General features: G+C 36.7%; 4 protein-coding genes across 4 annotated transcripts; 2 read left to right on the forward strand and 2 right to left on the reverse strand.

Annotated features, from left to right (window-relative positions):
- Positions 1 to 346: 346 nt before the first annotated feature.
- On the reverse strand, positions 347 to 6,773 carry LOC109081118 (serine/threonine-protein kinase 25-like). Its single transcript, XM_019096119.2, has 12 exons — positions 6,636 to 6,773; positions 6,328 to 6,567; positions 5,668 to 5,898; positions 4,842 to 4,898; positions 4,611 to 4,719; positions 4,330 to 4,487; positions 3,897 to 4,082; positions 2,886 to 3,031; positions 2,599 to 2,707; positions 1,082 to 1,153; positions 750 to 886; positions 347 to 647 (listed from the first exon to the last, which is right to left on the reverse strand). Exons 2-12 carry the CDS (start codon positions 6,355 to 6,357, stop codon positions 608 to 610), a joined length of 1,275 nt encoding a protein of 424 aa, XP_018951664.1. The 5' UTR covers positions 6,358 to 6,567; positions 6,636 to 6,773; the 3' UTR covers positions 347 to 607.
- A 2,105-nt stretch (positions 6,774 to 8,878) lies between these two features.
- Positions 8,879 to 12,404, forward strand: LOC109081113 (bcl-2-related ovarian killer protein homolog B-like). The gene is made up of 4 exons (XM_042718154.1): positions 8,879 to 9,502; positions 9,805 to 9,933; positions 10,894 to 11,057; positions 11,709 to 12,404. Exons 1-4 carry the CDS (start codon positions 9,271 to 9,273, stop codon positions 11,826 to 11,828), a joined length of 645 nt encoding a protein of 214 aa, XP_042574088.1. The 5' UTR covers positions 8,879 to 9,270; the 3' UTR covers positions 11,829 to 12,404.
- A 774-nt stretch (positions 12,405 to 13,178) lies between these two features.
- Positions 13,179 to 15,368, reverse strand: thap4 (THAP domain containing 4). Its single transcript, XM_019096125.2, has 5 exons — positions 15,208 to 15,368; positions 14,828 to 14,981; positions 14,624 to 14,733; positions 13,698 to 13,801; positions 13,179 to 13,567 (listed from the first exon to the last, which is right to left on the reverse strand). The coding sequence occupies exons 1-5, from the start codon at positions 15,230 to 15,232 to the stop codon at positions 13,451 to 13,453; spliced, it is 510 nt and encodes a 169-aa protein (XP_018951670.1). The 5' UTR covers positions 15,233 to 15,368; the 3' UTR covers positions 13,179 to 13,450.
- A 935-nt stretch (positions 15,369 to 16,303) lies between these two features.
- Positions 16,304 to 20,576, forward strand: zgc:161973 (uncharacterized protein LOC556635 homolog). The gene is made up of 10 exons (XM_019096123.2): positions 16,304 to 16,758; positions 16,867 to 16,974; positions 17,073 to 17,177; positions 17,238 to 17,471; positions 18,332 to 18,529; positions 18,596 to 18,722; positions 19,049 to 19,131; positions 19,226 to 19,359; positions 19,496 to 19,617; positions 19,992 to 20,576. Exons 1-10 carry the CDS (start codon positions 16,643 to 16,645, stop codon positions 20,256 to 20,258), a joined length of 1,494 nt encoding a protein of 497 aa, XP_018951668.1. The 5' UTR covers positions 16,304 to 16,642; the 3' UTR covers positions 20,259 to 20,576.
- Positions 20,577 to 20,614: the final 38 nt, after the last annotated feature.

Consider the following 20,614-nt stretch of genomic DNA (forward strand, 5'->3'; position numbering starts at 1 on the left):
GTGGAAGAGCTTTTGATCCATGCTACAGTTGGCTTATTATGATGAACCTTTTATAATTGTATTTTTTTGTTTTAAATTAAAATAATAATTGGTAACACTTTATTTTACAATGTCCTTTTTACATATTAAATGAACCTACTTTAGCAATAACAGTAAATTATGCACAATTACATGCAACTAACCCTAAAACGAACCCAAATCCAACCCTACAGTAAGTACACGTTGTGCTCTGTTTTTCAATGTATAATTGCACTGTAACAAAGACACCCTAAAATAAAGTGTGAACTAATATTTGAAGAGCTCAAAACATACCACAAATCACACCAATAACCACACAAGCACCATGTTTCCATAAACACTTTATAATAGGATTTGGATCTAACAGGTAAACACAGTTCGCTCAATGACATGGCTTTTTCTCTTAAATACTTTCCATTCTATAAAGAAAACTGTAAAAATACTGAATCATAACTAATTAAAAGATCTCTGGGGGTAAGAGGGAGAATGATGGGCGGTCGTGTTGTGTGGTCCTGACGGGGCGATGATGATGATGATGATGATTTTGGGGGCGGGAAGAGGGAGGAGCAGCAGCAGCAGAGGCGGGGCTTCACCGTGATGATGGCGTGGTGTTGCCATTCAGAGCAAACCTGATACAAAAGATTTTTAAATATTACATTCAAATGCATTTGTTGGTGTATTATCTATACCACAGTACTTTTTTTGTTCTTTTTTGATTAAAACCCACTCACCTGCACACTCTCTCCATCATGTGTGTGACCAGGAGGTCAGAGATGCCAGGGCAGGACTCTTCTGCCAGGTTGAAGGCATTCTCCAGCTCCTCTATGGCACCCATTCCTCCTCCACATGCCCTCCTCTTCTCTTTCAGCTGGAGAGCAGACAGACTTACACTTAACTCTACAACGTACAGAGCTTATCACAGTTTATTACACTTTACTGCTGCCTTATCTGCTGCTAGTAGCTACCGTGATAAAAAAAAGGGATAGTGTTAAGAGTTAGAGTGAGAAGTGAGAATCTCCAGTCAGGGTGTTTGATTATATACGTGAGAGTTTAAGACTTTTACCTCTCTGAAGATGGGAGAGACCAGCGCTGACAGACATTGTGACTTGGGCTGCCTCTTTACCGTCTCTGCTGCCTGTAAAACAAATTCAAAGCGAAACTTCACCTTTCATGCAGGGATGTCAGAAGTACTGGTACTTCAGTACAAAGCCAATGGCAAAATAAAATTGTGTAAATGATCCACAGCACTGTTATTTTATATCACTGATAGGTTCTGTTGATATTATGAGTTTTCATTGGAATTTTGAAAAAAAAAAAAAATTATGTCTGTATATAGTTTTTATTTGGTTGTAGTTTTCGTTATTTTATTACATAAAGAAAGTGATAAATATTGCTTTAGCGATTATAGGAAATCAAATTTGAAAATTTAATTTGAATTGAATGTTTTATTTCATTTCAAGTAATGAAAATGTTTTTATGGCTTTAGTTTTAGTTAAAAATAACTAAATTGGGGAACCACAACAGATAAACAGTTTCTTCTAAAAGGGATACTCGACCCCAAAATGAAAATTTTGCCATTAATCACTTACCCTCATGTCGTTCCAAATCCGTAAAAGCTTTGTTCATCTTCAGAACACAATTTAAGATATTTTGGATGAAACCGGGAGGCTTGTGACTGTCCCATAGACTGCCAAATAAACAACAGTGTCAAGGTCCATAAAAGTATGAAAAGCATCGTCAGAATAGTCCATCTGCCATCAGTGATTCAACCGTAACATTATGAAGTGACGACAATACTTTTTGTACACAAAGAAAACAAAAATAAGAGAAAACGCTTTTCTGTGTCAGCAGCGCCACAAGGATACATTTTCTACATATATAGAAAACAGCGCATCTGTGCAGCGCAGCTGACACAGAAGAGCGTACGCTGCATGAGTACAGCTCAGATTCACCAAAATGGTGCTACGGTGATGTGGACTCACACAGAGGAGACAAATTGTTGAATAAAGTTGTTATTTTTGTTTTATTCGCATATAAAAAGTATTGTCGTCACTTCATAATGTTACGGTTGAATCACTGATGGCAGATGGAGTATTCTGACGATGCTTTTCATACTTTTATGGACCTTGACATTGTTATTTATTTGGCAGTCTATGGGACAGTCTCAAGCCTCCCGGTTTTCATCCAACGAAGCTTCGTTTCAACGAACGAAGCTTTTACAGGTTTGGAACGACATGAGGGTAAGTGAATAATGACAAAAATTTTATTTTGGGGTGGAGTAACCCTTTTAGATGAAAAGGAGCACTTTTTTTAATAAGTACATATACATGTTCTCAAGCATTCTATCATTCTTCAGTCATTTTATATGGTGGAACCTGCTGAGGTGGAGAAAATCAAAATGAAATGAACTGGTATCATAAATAATGAAATTACATTACTAAAATTTTGTTATAATTACAATATTTATCCTTTTTTTTTTGATCGACTATGACAGGACACAACCACAGCCAATGTCGTTTAGTTTTTAAAGCAAATATGTAATAAGTATAATAAGTAACAAGTAGATGTTTGAACACTGACCTCTGAGTCTGTGTTTGTGTAGCCCTTCTGGAGCTTGTTCATAGAGCTGGGCCGCACTGTGGGGAACGTCCATACGGGACACTGGTCTCTGTCATCACTATCTCCATCCCTGTTTGAGTACGAGGAGGAACGGAGAACATTGTTCCTTTCAAGACTATAAATCATCAGGATCAATTCACCAGATATCTAATTAAAAGGACAGGACTCAAGTAATAAGAAATGAATAATATATCATGAAGAATTAGAGAGCGGTTATTGATTGTACAGTATGTGGATGGATGACATACATATCAGAATCATCAGAGCTAGACTCGTCTCCGTGGCCTTCAGACTTCCAGCGGCGGTATCGGTCAATCAGCTCTGTCAGATAAGACGTTTTCTTGGTGTAGCGCGTGATGAATTTGTGCTTCAGTAACTCCTTGGCGGTGGGCCGCTGCACAAAACCAGAATAGTGATGCCATTCTTGAGGTTTTTAATGCCTTGTTTCAAAAAGCTTGAGATGTCTGACTACAACCGCTTCTTGATGGGACACAAAATCATGTAGTTTAACCTATTATTAAAGCTACACTACCAGTCAAAAGTTTGGAATAATTAAGATTGTTTTTAATGTTTAAGTCTCTTATGCTCACCAAGTCTGCATTTACTTGATGAAAAATACAATAAAAAGCATGTAATATTACTACAACTATTTGAATATATTTTAAAATGGAATTTATTCCTGTGATGCAAAGCTGAATTTTCAGCATCATTACTACAGTCTTTAGTGTCACATGATCATAATATGCTGATTTTCTGCTCAAAAACATTTCTTATTATTATGAATGTTGTGCTGCTTAATATATCTGTGGAAACTTTGATAAGACTAACATTCAACAATGCATTAAAGTGATCAAACATGACAGTAAAGAGATTTATAGTATAAAAACACACTTTTTAACTTTTTACTCAGCAAAGAATCCTGAAAAAATATTAGTTTACTTCAAAATATTCCCCAACAAAAACTGCTTTTAACATTGATATTAACTTAAGAACCAATGGAGCACCAATAAGACATAATAAAAACTGAGCACCAAATCAGCATAGTAGAATGACAGAAACCAGTTCTTTTAAATTGTAATATTTCACATTATTATTGTATTTATCCATTAAATAACAGCCTTAGAGATCATAAGAGACTTTCAAAAATCATTAAAAAAAAAACAAAGATATTTGTAATTATTCCAAACGTCAGACTGTTGTGGATATTGGAGTTAACCTGAAACGTTGTCATATAATCAGCGGAAAAGCTGAATACTCACAAAGCGAGGGTCTTTATTGAGGCATGCCTCCACAAACTCTTTGAAGGGTTTGCTGTAGGAGCCCTCCAGCGTCGGGGGGGTGTTCTTGGGAATGAGAAACAGCACTCGCATCGGATGCAGGTCAGAATTCGGGGGTTCCCCCTTCGCCAGTTCAATAGCTGTAATTCCCAAGGACCAAATGTCCGCCTGCAGCCAGAAACGCAAACCTAAACATCTCACTTCATACTTCAGCTGGTTATAATACAAATATTTGTGAAAAAAATATGATTAGCTGCTACTATGCTAAAACGGAAACTACGCTAGTGACCAGTTTCCATGCCTACCACTTAAAAAAAAAAAAACTTGTAACAGTGTTACCACCCCAGTGTTTTCACAGCTCTGCAGCCACATTTGCCACATGCTGAGTAAAGTCCATTAATCTGGATCTCCTCACCTTAAAATCATACGCGGACTGTTTGATGACCTCTGGAGCCATCCAGAAAGGAGTCCCCACAAAAGTGTTTCTCTTGATCTGGGTGTCTGTGAGCTGTCCCGCCACCCCGAAGTCTGCCAGCTTCACATCTCCCTGCTCAGACAGCAGCACGTTGGCAGCTGCCACAAGATCCGAACATGAATCATTAGCACGGAACTCAGATTTCACAGAAAGCAGATGATTAAATATGAAGCACTTCCTTGCCGGCCTAATTGAGTAGGCAGACGTGTAGGTTATCACACCTTTGATATCACGGTGAATCTTCCTCTCCGAATGCAAGTATTCCAGTCCCTTCAGAATCTCCCTCAATATAGTGGCTATGTACGTCTCCTCTAGCGGTCCTGGTTTCAACTGAGACGTGTGGAGGAAAGCAGAAGACAAATGTAATTTCTAAAGCTGAAAGCCATTAAAGAATTCATGAATACACACATAAAATATTCCCATAACTGAAGAGCCACTGTTGTTCTACTTACAAGATCTAAAGCAGAGCCGCCTCCTAAATACTCCATGATGATCCACAGCTTAGTTCCCTACAGACGATGGCAAAAATAACACAAGTGCTATTTCTTTAAACGTCATTTGAAATTTGTTGTATATAGGATTCATATTTCAATATAGACATTTTATCATGTGGCTTAAAAGAAATGTTCTTTATTGGCATTTATGGTTCTATGAAGAACCTTTATCATCCATGCAACCTTTCAAATGCAACAAAAGTTCTTTATAGTTGGAAAAAGTTATTAAAATGTTCTTCAGATTCATGCAAAGAGCAGTTTTAAGAATCAGCGCTGTTTACGTTCAGGAGAAATTACGCACATGCTAAACGTAAACAACACTGTTTATGTTCTGGGAAAAGTGCGTGCATGTGTCATGGTACTCTCCAAAAACTGGGGAAAAGAATTGTTGAATAAAATATGTTAGTTTTGTTTTCTTTGCGCACAAAAATCTCGTAGCTTCACAAAATTGAAGTTGAGCCACTGATGTCGCATGGACTGTTTTATTGATGTCCTAACTATGTTTCTGGACCTTGGAACATTTCAGTTGCGTTCTGTTCTATGCAGAGTCAGAAAGCTCTTAGATTTTAATTAAAAATATCTTAATTTATGTTCCGAAGATGAACGAAGGTCTTAGAGGTTTGGAAAGACATGAGGGTGAGAAATCAATGACAGAATTTAATTTTTTGCGTGAACTAACTCTTTAAGAAAGCAACTTAATGTTGACTTGCTGTATTGACATTCAAAAACTCTTACTATTGTTTGTCTGTACACGCCTCGGCGCCCAAACAATGGGGGAGTGTACCTTCAGATATGAGCCATAGTATTTGGTGACATAGGGGCTGTCACACTGGCTGAGCACCGTGATCTCCTGCTGAATGTCCTCGATCTCATCTTCCGCCTCCTCCAGGTCGATGATCTTGATGGCCACCACCTCTTTAGTGCGATTGTTGATGCCCTTGTAGACCTCACCGAAAGACCCCTTTCCAATGCGCTCCTGTTTCGTGAAATACTCCTCCGGATCAAGCCGGGAATTCTGTTGGAGAGAGAGAGAGACAGCAGAGGAACGATGTGAGATATAATGACAGACGCAGATGAACTTCAATAATCAGTTACTTACTGTGGACCCTTAGAGATTACATTACATCCATTGGGATGCTCTACTATACATGTTTGAGAAGCATCTGAACTATTTACATATGTGTATATATAATGATATATATACACAATTAAAATGAAACAGACATGACATGAAATGGAACAAAAACAGACGTTCCTTTCCAATGATCTGCATTAAAACTGATTACTCAGACACAACATAACGTTACGACAGCCCTCAATTACTCTACACAGAAGAATGTCATGACATGCCAGGCTTAATAAACACTATTGTGGTTTGACTGATTATGAGAGTACACCCCTGTACCCCTGAATGCAGAAGGAACAGACTCCGCTGCGGGTTTACCTGGTTCTGCATGTCGCGGAGGTGCGCCATCCTTCCTGACGGCAGGTCGCTATGGATGACAGCAGATGTGTCCCTTTCTGCCAAAGGGGGGGGGGGTGCTGGAAAACTCTCCAACGGTTTGCTCTTCCTCCTCCAATCCCCTGCTTAGCTAGCTACCTCTTACATACAAAAACACCACTGCATGTCCTGTTCGTCTGCCGTGTTTTCGGCCTCCAGTCCCCTGATGGCGGACCCCGCAGCCTGGCGAGAATCACAGTTAGGTGTCGTGTGACTCCATGAATGAAAACATTTGAGTACGAGCTACTCACTTTCCGCGTTAAACTGTTTTATATAGATCAGCTCACGTTCGGGCGTCTCTTCATTTATTCCTTGCGGGAGAACAAGATAATAAAAGCAACAGCGCATGCGCGGCTTCTGATTCAAGGAACGGTGGATTGTGGGAGTTGTAGTCATACTGGTAGAAGGGAGCGAGATTAAAATCGACATGAAATGGAAATTCACCCTATCTGTTTTCAAATGCACTATTGTAAACCATTCATCCGTATATTTATACCTCGTGTTAATGTTCAATCAAAGTGACATAACTGGACCTTCAGGTGAACACGACAGACTTCTCCAAATCATTTAGTTTGCTCAAACTTGCCCTTGCAAGCATCTTTGCTCTATTTGCCTCCACCTTTGAGATGCAACGCCCCCATCTCAAAATCCAATAAACAGCCAAAACTAGAACAACCCTGTTGAAAAAATGCTGGTGGGTCAGCATTAAATGGAAGTATTCTCTTTCCTACTGTGACGTATATCTGAGTGAAACAAAAATATTGTGTGAGACTTAATTTTGTCCATTTGGAATGGATTGGATCATTGTCATTTACTAATTGCTGTTATTTTATGTGAGTGACAGATTGAGAGGGGAGGGATTATTGTCCCGCACACATCATCAGAGAAGAGATGTCATCGGGGGAGGTGATAATGTTTTTGATTTAAGATCATGAGTGCTCCTCAATCGGAAGGGTGCTTTTCTCCCCTGCCACATCATCCGGCTCTGTTGAAGGATGTCTCAATTTGAAGGATCTTTAGTGGGCAGTCTTCATTTTGTGTACTTCGTTCGGCCTGTTTTGAAGGATGCATCAGATGTATCATTTGTGTCCTTCAAATATCCACAAACCTTTGCACACATTCAGATCCATGAAAAATTAAACGTTACTGAGCTTGTCCAATGTCTATGTAATGCAAGATGAAGCCATTGTTTTCTGTTGTTTTGGTGTGAATAAATCACATAATACTAAACTGTGCATAATGGGAGACCACAGACAATTGCATTAATAGAAATGTTATTGCAGTAGAAATGCATTACTTTACATTTCAATTTAATAATTTAGCAGACGCTCTGATCCAAAGCGACTTACAAATGAGGACAGAAGCAATCAAATCTTTAAATTTAAAAATTAATAGTAAATATAAAGATTTTCAGTATTCTTCAGATTGTGATTTTAATAGTATTTTCGTAACATAGCCATGCAGACTTACTAGACTGTCTCATTCTAGTGTTTAATGCTGAGCAGGATTCTAGCCTTGAAACCTCAGAAGGACTGAGAAGCACCCAAATGAGGGCACATGGAGAAAAAAAAAAGATGTGCTTGGATAAATCATTTATAATAATCACTGCAATATCCAAAAACAAGAATGGTTAATTCTGAATTCATGATGACTTTGTTTGTAGCTATATAAAGGTCTGTTGCCTCTATTATCTGTGCACTTAAATCTACACTAAATAGATTAATTAGGCTTAACAGTATAATGCGGTTGCATAAAAAATCAATGTTTGAAAAATACAGTTTAAATAGACTACTGCTGCATACAGTACTTGGTGCATGAGCAGGATACACCAAATATAGTCTATTAATAACAATTTGTGATAATTTCATATATGGATCAGAACATTTCTGCTACCCACTAAATCCACACAATGGCTGTTTGGGTCCGATTACATTCTTTTAGTTATTTTAATGCAATGAATAGGTCTTAAAACAGTCCTCCTTTACAGATGCATTGAATGAAACTTGCAGTGGCATTCCTGTAAGAATCTCAGTATCAATGCACATACTCACACTGAGGTGTTCATGAGTCAAACACAGGACTTTATAGGGTTGTGTTGGTTTGTAGTGAGAGGATTAGCTCGCTAAACATAGACAGATAATAACCTGGTCAACCACTAGAGCAAAGCATGAATGAACCTCCACTGATATCCTTAGGGAAGAATCATTATATGAAATAAACATTTTATGTGGAGCCTTCACACCTACAGTAAGTCCATTAGACAAAACACTCATCTTTTAACACCGAGTGTGATTTTTTTTTAAAAAAGAAATTAATAGCCTATTAATGTTGCACGCTATATGTATGAATTTGATAACCTAGGATTTGAAAGCGATGATTAGAATTCATTTAATTTGATATGACTAGACTGCAAGCATTGCAAGTCTTGCCAGGATGCCACAGACTGTTTATATTTGGACTAAGCCGTTCACTTGGTTGATTAGTGGTTACCTAAGCGTTCCAGGTAGCGAGAAAAATCGCTTCCAAGTGTCTGATTCAGGGCACATGCGGACAGCGACCTCAGACAGCACGACGGAAATATGATAGAAAGTACATTTCAACATCGTGTGTTCTTCTGAAGACTGATGGAAGAGACTCTGAAGATGACAAATCGGGCAGCGGAAGTTGGTCGATCGATCAGAGTAAATCACTTTGTAGCTGAGCTGTTCAATTGTAGTTGTTTTCCCTGATTGGCTATTTACGTTTCAGCGAACCTGTTTCTGATTTAATTTACCTGGACTTTCGTCGGAGAAATGAGCTGCGTAATATTAGTGGAGTTTGTGGGGTGTTTATGTAGGCAGCTTCAACCAGAGAAGTTGCAGTGTTTTGTGCTCGGGTCAAACAAACATGCGGCACGTCATGAACGCGCGTGAGCGCTCCTCCGTGTTCTCCGCGGAGATGATGATGATGGAGGTAAAGTTTGATCGGACTCCCACGGAAAAAGAGCTCGTCTATCAGTCCAAGGAACTCTGTAGATACTTCATTCACTCCAGAATCGTAAGGGAAGGATTAAGTTGGTCTGATCTGCCCGAGCCACACGGAGCTTTTGTAGATATATCTGTGGTGCTGCTAAAACTGGGTAAGAAAACCAGCAGTGAGTGTGAATTGATGCTCTTAACAGGTGTGATGCTTTCTTTCTTTCTTTCTTTCTTTCTTTCTTTCTTTCCGAATTGTCTTTCATAAACTTATACTGTGATTTAAAGCAACTGTGTATACATAACCATATATTATGTATTTGAGAGGACCAAATGTTGATTCTATCATTGAAAAACCTATTCTGGTTGACCACTGGCCTAATGGGAAGGCTGGAGGAACATATCCCTCTCACTATCATTTGATTGTATATTTAAACTGTTTTACAGGTGTAGTTTTGTTTTACAGGTGATGAACTTGAGTGTATGCGCCCGTATGTGTATCGTAATATCGCGAAGCAGCTGAACATCAGTGTAGCAGTGGAGGCGGTGGTGTCAGATGCTTTTCTCTCTGTAGCAACTGAGATCCTGGTCATGGGTAAGTGATCTGGAAGATATTTTAAGACATGTTTTATAGGCAGTGTTTGTGGGCATGACCTCACTGTCCTTGTTAAAAATGATCAAACAAAATTAATAAACAAAAATGAATAAACATTTCAGTATTTTTTTTAAATTTTCTCTAGGTATATTGTTGTTGTTATTATTGCTAATTCAGTACCTAATTGGCTATTTTGAGACCAAAAAAAACACTGCATTTGAGGACATCACTACTATAAATGGAGTGAATTTGGAGATGTGGGATTTGTTCCAAAGGGAAATGAAGCGATGTTAGCCTGAGCAGGGTTTGAGGTTTTAAAAAAAAAACATTTCAAGATATTAATTGCATTTTGTTTTATATTAAATTACAGTAAAATTGTAATCTAAAACTGGAAGAGCTATTGACTTTAGCCTATTATTGAATTTCAGTGGTGTGTTTGAGAGGGGCACTTTGATCATCAGACAAGTTCTTCAGTGGTCTTTTTTTTGGAACATGGAAAAAACCCTAAAAAGGACATACCCACATTCTTTCCTTTGTACATATTTGGTCACATATTTTATCTGGGTTCTGCTTCTATTGATGTACATGGTGGTTGCAGTGGAATCCTAAACCATGGCAGTATCGTTCCGCTCTGCCTGATGATCTTCTCACAGACCCTATTACAGAAGATAGAGAGTTGTAAGGTTTGTGAGAAGTTATCCTAAATGAATGCTGAATATGAAGGAACATAAACAATTGGAATAGTCCCTGACTCATGCATTAGTGAAGCATGGCAGCGTGTCATGTCAGATTTAAAGGTGTGAAAGAAGACATGGCCAATTTAGGACTTGCAACCTCATAGAATTCTCATTATAACCTGTTATCTAAAATGCTGTATGATTATGATTAATGCAAAAGTGTTCGAGCTGCTAAAAATGGAAGGCTCGGTTTTCTAGTTCTTCTCGTGGAATTTTACTTTAGGGATCACATGGGGCAAAGTGGTGGCCATCTACGCTGTAGCAGCCGGGCTGGCGGTGGACTGTGTGCGTCAGGGCCATCCAGTCATGGTGCACACCATAGTGGACAGTCTGGGAGAGTTTGTGCGTAGGAACCTGGTCCCATGGCTCAAAAAGAGAGGAGGATGGGTAAGTGTTCATTCTCTGTTTTGCCACCTTCATGAACCAAGTCTGGTTCTGACCTCTAGAGGACAACATGAGGAAATTAAGTATTGTTACTCACCTGTAGATGCTGTGTTAGTACTTTTAATTATTTTCTTGGTGCTTCTGCAATTCCATACTATACTTGTTTTTCTTGTTTGTTTTTTTTTTAAGAAATTGTTACTTTTAATCAGCAAGGACTCATTAAATTGATCCAAAGTGACAGTAAAGACATTTATAATGTTACAGAATATTTCTGTTTCAAATAAATGTTCTTGGTTTGTATCATGGTTTAAACAAACAAATAAGCAGCACAATGTGATAATAATAAGAAATGTTTCTAGAGTAGCAAATCAGCATATTAGAATGATTTCTGAAGGATCATGTGACACAGAAGACTGGCGTAATGATGCTGAAAATTCAGCTTTGCATCACAGGAATAAATTCCAATTTAAAATATATTAAAAATGACAAAATGGCTCTTTTAAGTTGTAATATTTCACAATTTTATAGTTTGACTGTATTTTCTGATCAAATAAATGCAGCCCTGGTGAGAAGGTTCTTTTTAAAAATAATATTGACCCCAAACTATGTGATATGTAAGTGTGTCAAATGTTTCCTTTTCATCTGTCTTTCCAGCGGGACATTTTAAAATGTGTGGTGAACATGGACTCTAGAGCTCGTGCCCACTGGTTATCAACAGCTGTGTTCACCTGGAGGCAATTCTTAAAGACCATGTACATCTACCTGACCAAGTAGCCTCGTGCAGGAAATCATCCTGTTGACTGAGAACTGAATCTTTCCCTCCCAGGACTGTTTGAATGGTCCTTTGTACTGTTTGTGGAGCAAACGGCCCCTCACAAAGATCATAGCACGTCACCCGGGTTCAACTGCACCTTAATCCTCTTTTACCTTTTATTATTTCTTTAAAATATACTATGTATAGACTGAAACAAATACTATGAGCTGACATTGTGGGGGTGTGGGGGGTGGCACTGTGAAGGAATGTGTGCTATATTCATTGCTGGAGCTACATAACATCTGTCTTCCTTAGTTTAAACTGACCCTGAAATATGGTATTCAGGTATTGGAGCTCCTTTTGTGCTGAAACATTGCGTGGATTCATTCCACTGAGGTTTTATACTGAATATCTGTGGTGATGAGTGAAACATTTTAATGTTTGACAATCTTCAGATTTTTATTTTTACAAAATTGCTTAAAATGATGTTTGGAGTGTCACTTTGCACTTTCATTTGTACAGTTTGTGTGGTTTGTGAAACACTGTTGTCACCAGCTGTATACATCCTAAAATAAAGATTTTAATGTGTGAACTGAGAGAGAAGTCCAGTGGTCATGGAAAACCTGGAAATATCAGGGAAATGTTTTTTTTTCCCCCAAGAAAGACTATTAAAATCAGAAGTCACACACATTTCTATAGTGAAATTTAGTGAAAAAGGTTTTGGACTAAGATTTAAAAAAAAAAAAAAAAAGCTTCTTTTTCTCACCAGAACTACATTTATCTGATCAGAAATACAGTAAAATAAAATAAAAATTATATATATTTATTTACAAATTAAAGTAGTAGTTTTGTACTTTAATATATGTTAACTCCAATCTTCAGTGTCACATGATCCTTCAGAAATCATTCTAATATGCTGATTTAGTGCTGAAGAAACATTTACTATTATTATCAATGTTGAAAATAATTGTGCTGCGTAACGTTTCAGGACACAGTGATGTATTTTTCTCAGGACTTGATAAAAATAAAGTTAAAAAACAGCATTGTGTCTTTGCAACAATGTAAAAGTCTTCACAGTCACTTTTGATCAAATTAATGCAGTGTTGCTCAAAATAATTAATTAAAAAAAACACATTGTTAACGACAAACTTTTAAATTTTAATGTAGATTTGACTTGACTGACTATAAATCCATAATTTTAAGTGCAATCTCTATTAAACTTTTTCTTTAAAACTCTTTTCCATTTGTTCATGATTACTAAAAAAGCCACAATTAATTCAACAGAAGGTAGGGACCAAGGAAACCGATATGAGAAAATGAACAGCATTTTCTTCAAAGACAGAGTTTGCCATGAACAAAACTTCACACAATTTAAATTTGAAAAGACAATTTCATATTTTTATTGTAGTTGCTCTACATTATACAAAATGACCATTTTATATATTGTAACAATATTTGCAAAGCTTGTTTTGTTGGAAAGACAGGACAGATCACATCTATTACTTTAGATAACATTCTTACTCACAGATATATTACCATCACCCACAGGTTGCTATATATAAACCATCAATGTTTTGTGTCAGATGAGTACATTAGTACAAGTGCTTTTCACAAACACATCTTCCTCCCACATGACAGCCAGTTAATCAGTCCTGCGGTAAGTGATGTGCAAATGCTGCGTCAGAGGCTGTCCTTCCAGTGCCATACAGATCGTCTGTTCCAGCCTTCCATCCGGCTTCAACTGGATGTGCCTGGAGATCTGATCAGAAATCAGAATTGTTATTAGAGCATTTATTCTAATTACTATGCCAGTTCAGCAATACTCAAGACATACTTTCTTTATGAAAATATCCCTACACAAGAGCTTATTGTTTCATTAATCATGAGACCTGTTGAACATAAGGCTGCTTGGCAAAAGATGTTCTAGCCAGGGCAGTACTGTGCAGAGTCAGCTGCTGTCCAGTGAGTTCCCCCTCCTCAATCTCCACAAGACCTGGAAGAGGTAGAAAATACATGGTACTATAGACAGTGTTGCGTAGATTACTTTCAAATTTGTAGTTTGTTAATGATTACAAATGACACTGCAACAATTGTAGTTAGTAACGTAATCCATTAGATTACACATTTTAGGACTACTTTTTGATTATTTTAAGAATCATTTCGAATAGGATCATCATATCAGAAAATAATATATTGTGTATAAAAAAAACTAGAAACTAGTCATATAAAATGATATAGTTGTATACGCTACCAGTCAAAAGTTTTCGGACAGTAAGATTTTTAATGCTCACCAAGCCTGCATTTATTTGATCCAAAATACAGCAAATACTATTTAAAGTAACTGCTGTCTATTTGAATATATTTTAAAATGTCATTGATTCATGTGATTTCAAAGCTGAATTTTAAGCATCATTACTCCAGTCCATAAAATTATAAAGAAAGAAAATATTGCAATTTTATCAACATCAAGGACCCTAAACTGGATGTTGTGCAGGAAAAGAAGAGGGTTTCGGTTTAAGTTAATGAAAAGCTAATCATTAATATAAATTAATATAGATGTAATATATTCATAAAATGTAAATAAATAAAGACTAAAATGAAATATTTTATTTATCTACATACATGTCATGTGACCATTAACAGAGAATTAATTAATTATGCATGTGTGTGCTGCCATTGTGTAAATAATATGTAATCATTTAATCAATAAAAGTAGCTGTAGTCCATGAGTATTCTATGAGTAACAATCCAAGTACAAGCACTGAATTTTTTGAATCTGATTACACAAGAAATGTTTAAAAAACAAATCAAACACCTGAGTTCTGTGCGATGATGAAGGCCACCCTGTTGGTGCCTGGCTGAATCCTGATGAATCCACACTCCCTGTGAAGTGGCTTTTTGCTCTCAGCATGGAATGCATTAAACCTGAAATAAATTAAATAATTTTCTGACTGTCTGTCTGTGGGTCAGAACATGCCATAATAAATTGTAAAAAAAAATGTTTTGTTTTGTTACTTACATAAAATTGATCACGGGCTGTCCTACATGTGAGAAATGAAGAGTCTCTGTGTAACGAAAAGGCGTGATGGAGGGGAAGGACCCCTCTCCTGGCTCGTCGGACTGCCAGGTTCCCAGGAGCCAGTCCAGCGGCAGCACTGCGGGGTTCAGCTCCGCTGCGGAAACACGGAGGCCAGGGGAAATAAGGTCGGAGCACGCTTGTCGGTGATGTAAAATATGTTCACGAGCACGTTCTAATGCACCTGCTGATTATTAAATGCATGTTTTATTTTAATAGTAATACGTTTGACATTTGACCTACAGACGACAGCTTGGAAATCCATGAGAAATAGGACAAATCAGGTGTTTATAAATTTAAATGGAATCATCATGTTGTCCTACCAGAGTGATTGAATGGGCATGTCATTCCGCTTGAATAGTTTCAAGTAACCACGAATTTTATCAATTGAAGAGACACTAAATTTATTTCGCACTGCGGTTGGACTACTATCTGTTTGTGTTTGCCATCACAGTGCGTGTCTACTTCCTGATTAGACACTTGGAGTTCTGGGAGATGTAGTTATTAGGCGCTCTATCCCTAGCCTACATTTGCCGCGGATCAAGCCGAAGAACGAATATTAGAACACCTTTGCTCCTCTACGCCTTTTACTGTAGGCTCACAAATTAATACAGGCTCGTCTACAAATAGATGAAATGGTAAATAATAATGTCTTATGAATGAAAAGACTTTTCGGGATTTAAGAGTACAGACAAGAGATTAAATATAGGCTACTTGCGTCATTACATCGAATACAATAGAGAACAAAAACAAAATGCTAGAGTTTATTTATATAAGGTGAAAATAAACACCTTTTATAAAGGTGTATAAAAGTACACCTTTACTTTATATATATATATATATATATATATATATATATATATATATATATATATATATATATATATATATATATATATATATATAAAAGTAAAGGTGTACTTTTATAAAAGTAAAATGAAATTACATTCACGGAAAAAAAAAAAAAAAAAATATATATATATATATATATATATATATATATATATATATATATATATATATATATATATATATATAACAGACGTAACGACACCCATAAAAATAAAAACACAAGATTAAACAACATAAAAAGACAACAAAGCTGCTGAAGTGTTGTTTTTAATAAAACAAACATCTAACTTAAGCTACATACACATAGTAACATGTCAACTATTCATTGTACATTTTTTTTATTGTCAAAAACTGAGAATCCAATATAACAGACACAAGATTTAAAAACATCGTAAATTTACATTTTGATTTGACATAATTTTACTTCAATATATATAATTTCACTATGAAATATATATTGTTATAGGCTATTATTATTTTTTTTGTAAATATTTTTATACAGGCACATGGCATTTTATTTCTGCAGAATGGATTTATGATCTAAATGGTAAAACATTTCATATAATTGAAGCTGTTGAAGTGTTTATAATAGAAAAACATATACAGGAGCGCAACACAAGACGTCAGCTATATTCATCGTATTTATTTTCATTGTCAAACTGTGAGAATCCAATATAACAGATTTAAATTCATTAAATTGATTTCAATTTGATGTTATATTTGCATTTTAATTTAATATCTAAATTTTAACTTAAATCTAAAATCACCAGTTACTTTCTAACCAAAATAAAACCTTAACTCTAAACAGTCGGCGATATCTGTTCCCTCTCGCGAAGTTATCTTGTGAGGTCACAGGCCAGCAGGGTAATCAGTAATGAGACTGAGCTCAAACGCATTAAACTCATCATGGCTACTGGTCTCGTCGAGTTTCTCCTCAGTTTAAGACGAGGCCTTGTGAAAGGTGAACAAAATTCACCTGCACGTGGAGGTCCTCGGGTTGGGGAATTTGCTCGTGCGAGAAGGTAGGCAGTCGAGTCGCGTTGGAGGTTTAAACAATACTTTGGGATACCAATTAGATAATGACACACTTCATATAGGTAGACTGAACGTTTGTTTTTCTTTTGTCATAGGCGGAGAGATGACACCTCCATGCCGACGCCTTTGCAACGTGAACCGTGTAAAACTCGGCCTGCGTTTGAACTTTGCGCAAAGGGCAGCCATGGAAATTATATGGAGAGGCAAGTTAATCCACGTGTAAATATTTAAGTCTGCATAAGATGTATATTATTGCATATAATACAGCAAAGCTGTACTGCATGTTATCTGTCCATCTTAGATTGCCTTCTGAGATCATCTTGAAGATCTTTTCCTTTCTGGATGCCTCCTCTCTGTTCAACATCAGCTTTGTCAACAAGCGGTTTCATGATCTGGCTAACAGCAAGTGAGTTAATGATATAAATAGTTCGAATAAGGAATATTATATATTAACATGGACGTCCAGTGCTTTGTGGTCTGTGTTGTATGCTTCTGAGATTGAAAAGAAAATGTGGAGACCCCCAATCAGCATGATTAAAGAAGCTGTGAGCAGCACAGTTGTGGAGGAGAAGCCTGCTGGATACTGGAAGAAGCTGCTGCTCAGGGAGATGGCCGGCTACAAGGACACCATGTGGAAAACAGAGCTAAAACACATGAACCCGCACACGGGCATGCCAGCTCTGACGGAGCATGTTCTCAGGTAGAACATAGTGCTCGCTGCTTTTCAACAGGGCAGAAAGATATCTTTTTCTGTTATGCTTATGATTAGTTCTACACAAAAGCATTTTTCATTACTGGTGTAATGTGTATTTTATATTACCGAGAGCAAAACAGTAGACCGTATAAGTAATTGAGCCCTTTATCAAAAACGAAAATGTATGAATGCATCAAAATATCAACCGAAGAGACATTTATTTAAAAAAAAAAAACAATGCATTTCAAGCAAAGCATTTATGAAACAACTTATATTATTCAAAATTGAGTACAGATTAATATACATTTTTAATTTTCTTATACAAATTGTTTTTATATTTGTTTTGTTTGTCCGATAACAAATATAAAGAACCAATTTGCAAAAAAAATGTGATTGTTGTTTCAGTATTTTTATTACAATATTAAATAATCCTTATTTAATCCTTATAACATATAAAAACATATTGTTAGATGTTAAATATTATAATTTTGTAACTAATTAAAAATATTTTTTTTTATACATTCATGCTTTATTTCTGCAGAGTGGATTTATGATCCAAAAGGTCAAACATTTCATTTAATTAATTCCCTTTTATTTATTCCCTTTGTTTTGAAATGTCTTCTACAGCATAGCAAGACATTGTTTTAGAATATGTCTCGCTACGCTATATTGCTCTTGCTATGATATGTGAGACATTTTGTGACAAGCAAATAACTTTGAACTTAAATCAAATAGCAGCACTTACAGGTTTTGCACAATAGGTGGGTGAATACAAGTAAAAAATGATATTAGTCTAACCAATTATGAGTCTATATAAAATTTAAATGAAGAGTTAAATCAAAATGTAAAAATGCTGTGTTTTCCAGGAGGTTAGACATTCAGTGGGAGATCACACTCACAAATAGGCATGGACGGGAAAGTGTCTATAAGCAGACGCACACTTTCTTTGAAGATTCATCGGTTACAGTGTGCTGGAGCCAAGGTGCCTGGCCGCACATGTGCACTCTTAATAGCCTGCAGCTTCATGGAATAATGTGTCCAGCTTCACCATCTCCAGGAGACAAGTAAGAAACATCTGAATAATCTGAAGCATAAAACATACTCTTCTGACTAATGCCTCTCATGTGCAGGCCAAGGTGGCGCTCTCTGATTCGCAAAACCGCTTTGCAAAGAACAGGACATTGGTTGTTCTTTGGAGCTGACAGGCTTGTGAAGGTGCTGCAGTTTGATAAAGGGATCATCATCGGACTCTGGCGGGTATGTTGATATATTTAGCCGAGTTATTTTAGGGATGAACAATACAGTATTTCAGAACTATATTGGTTATGTATATGTGTGTATATTAATACCCTACCTTTTAATGTTATGGTGCCTAAATTAACTTGCAGCATTTAAAATTATTATAATTATTTTTATTTTTATTGAAAAGATAGTGTAGAATTTTAATATCTACATGGAAATAATAATTTAAATGATTTGATTGGTGTATCCGTATTATAAAACATTTGGATTTTTTATTTATTTTTTTAAAATATTGACTATATAGTTATGAAACATTTTATGTTAATGTGTGCTGTTTGTAGGGCAATTGGAAAATTGCCTTCATCATGGTCAACCTGCACTTCCACAAACTGATTGAAAGAAGTCTTCTTGGGTCAAGATATTGGTACACAACTCTTAATGGTTATTTATTTTTTTGATAAAGCTGATAACATGTCACTCAGTCCCTTAACACAAAATATGTTTCTTCACATCAATAGTCCCTACATACCTGCAGATGACAGTGAAGTGGACCCTGACTGTAGCCGCCATGGATACACTCTGCACATTGTGCTTCACAATCCAGTTCGGCAAATCATGTGTCAGCGTTTTTCCCCACTGTACACCCGCAGAGGTAAATATATAACATTTTTGTAAACCCATTTTTACTTTTATTCCCCTCCGTAGTCTGATTTTCAACAGATTATGAACAACTTTTTGATATTTAAATTATACGATGTGAATAATATGAATGTTTTTGGGCTACACAGTGATGCCGCAAAGGGAACTTGTGCAGTTAATTGCCATTGATTTCGCTAATGTATCCGAGCACATGCCTGTGGCGAAGATCAGTCTTCCATGGCAAGCAGAGGGATTGAAGGGAGAAGTTGAGGTACCTATGATTCATTCCTGATTCTTATGCTCATTGGCCACTTTATTTAGACTTCATTTCTCCCTGGAAATGACTGGTTAGTCAGTGCTGGCACACTATTCTTAGGAGACTGTCTATAAATAGATTGGTAGGTTTCACGATGTGTACAGATGGGGAACATAAACAAAGCCAAATACTGAAAGTCTGAAGTTAAATGCACTTTAAGTGCAGCTTTGAGTTGATTACTGGATTTACAACATGAGAATGTAGCAGTGGCTGAAAATATGCTGCCACACTGTTTGTTGTGTATTTTAGTTAGATATGCATGTCCTTAACTTGCTTCCTGTATCAAGGAATGATAAAAACAGCAATGTTTACTTGCTCCACATATCCAGCGGTGCTGCATGATGACTCTGACGGTGCTGGATGAGGCTCAGCGTCCCTTCTGGTGTGTGAGTTCTACTGTAAAAATGTACAGTAGACAAAGAGTGCTAGACTTGGAGTACGAAGGTGAGCAGTTCATCGTCCTTCACGAGGATGCCGAGGGGAAGGTCAAAATGACCTTCGTGTGGATGGAGGAGGTTCAGCACTACTTTTTGGTGCAGTTAGTTACTGTGTTTCCATCAGCCAAAGTGAAAAGGCACTTTAGTGGAGAATGTTGAAACGGTTGCGATGCCTAGCTGGTTTATGTTTAGAAAAGTTGAAATGATTCTGGCAGTGCTTTGAGTCGTAAATATTTTCAAGCTTATTTGTTTCTTGTTCACGTAAATTAGCTTTTTGGCAGTTTGTTCATGAGATGTTTTGTCAAGTTTCAGAGGCATTGAGTTTTTGCTTTTATGTTTCATTTTTTCTGGAAATGCCAAAGCATTATTTTCATTTCAGTACCAATTTAAATTTGGTAAATGTTGTTAAACTTTTTATTTTTGGCATTATGTTTCTCATAGTTAGTTTCAAAAGGAGAATAAATAACACAATGGTTTAAACATCCTGTGTACTGTGTAACTGGACTCACATTGTT

The sequence above is a fragment of the Cyprinus carpio genome, chromosome B2, assembly GCF_018340385.1.
Source record: "Cyprinus carpio isolate SPL01 chromosome B2, ASM1834038v1, whole genome shotgun sequence".
Taxonomy (NCBI): domain Eukaryota; kingdom Metazoa; phylum Chordata; class Actinopteri; order Cypriniformes; family Cyprinidae; genus Cyprinus; species Cyprinus carpio.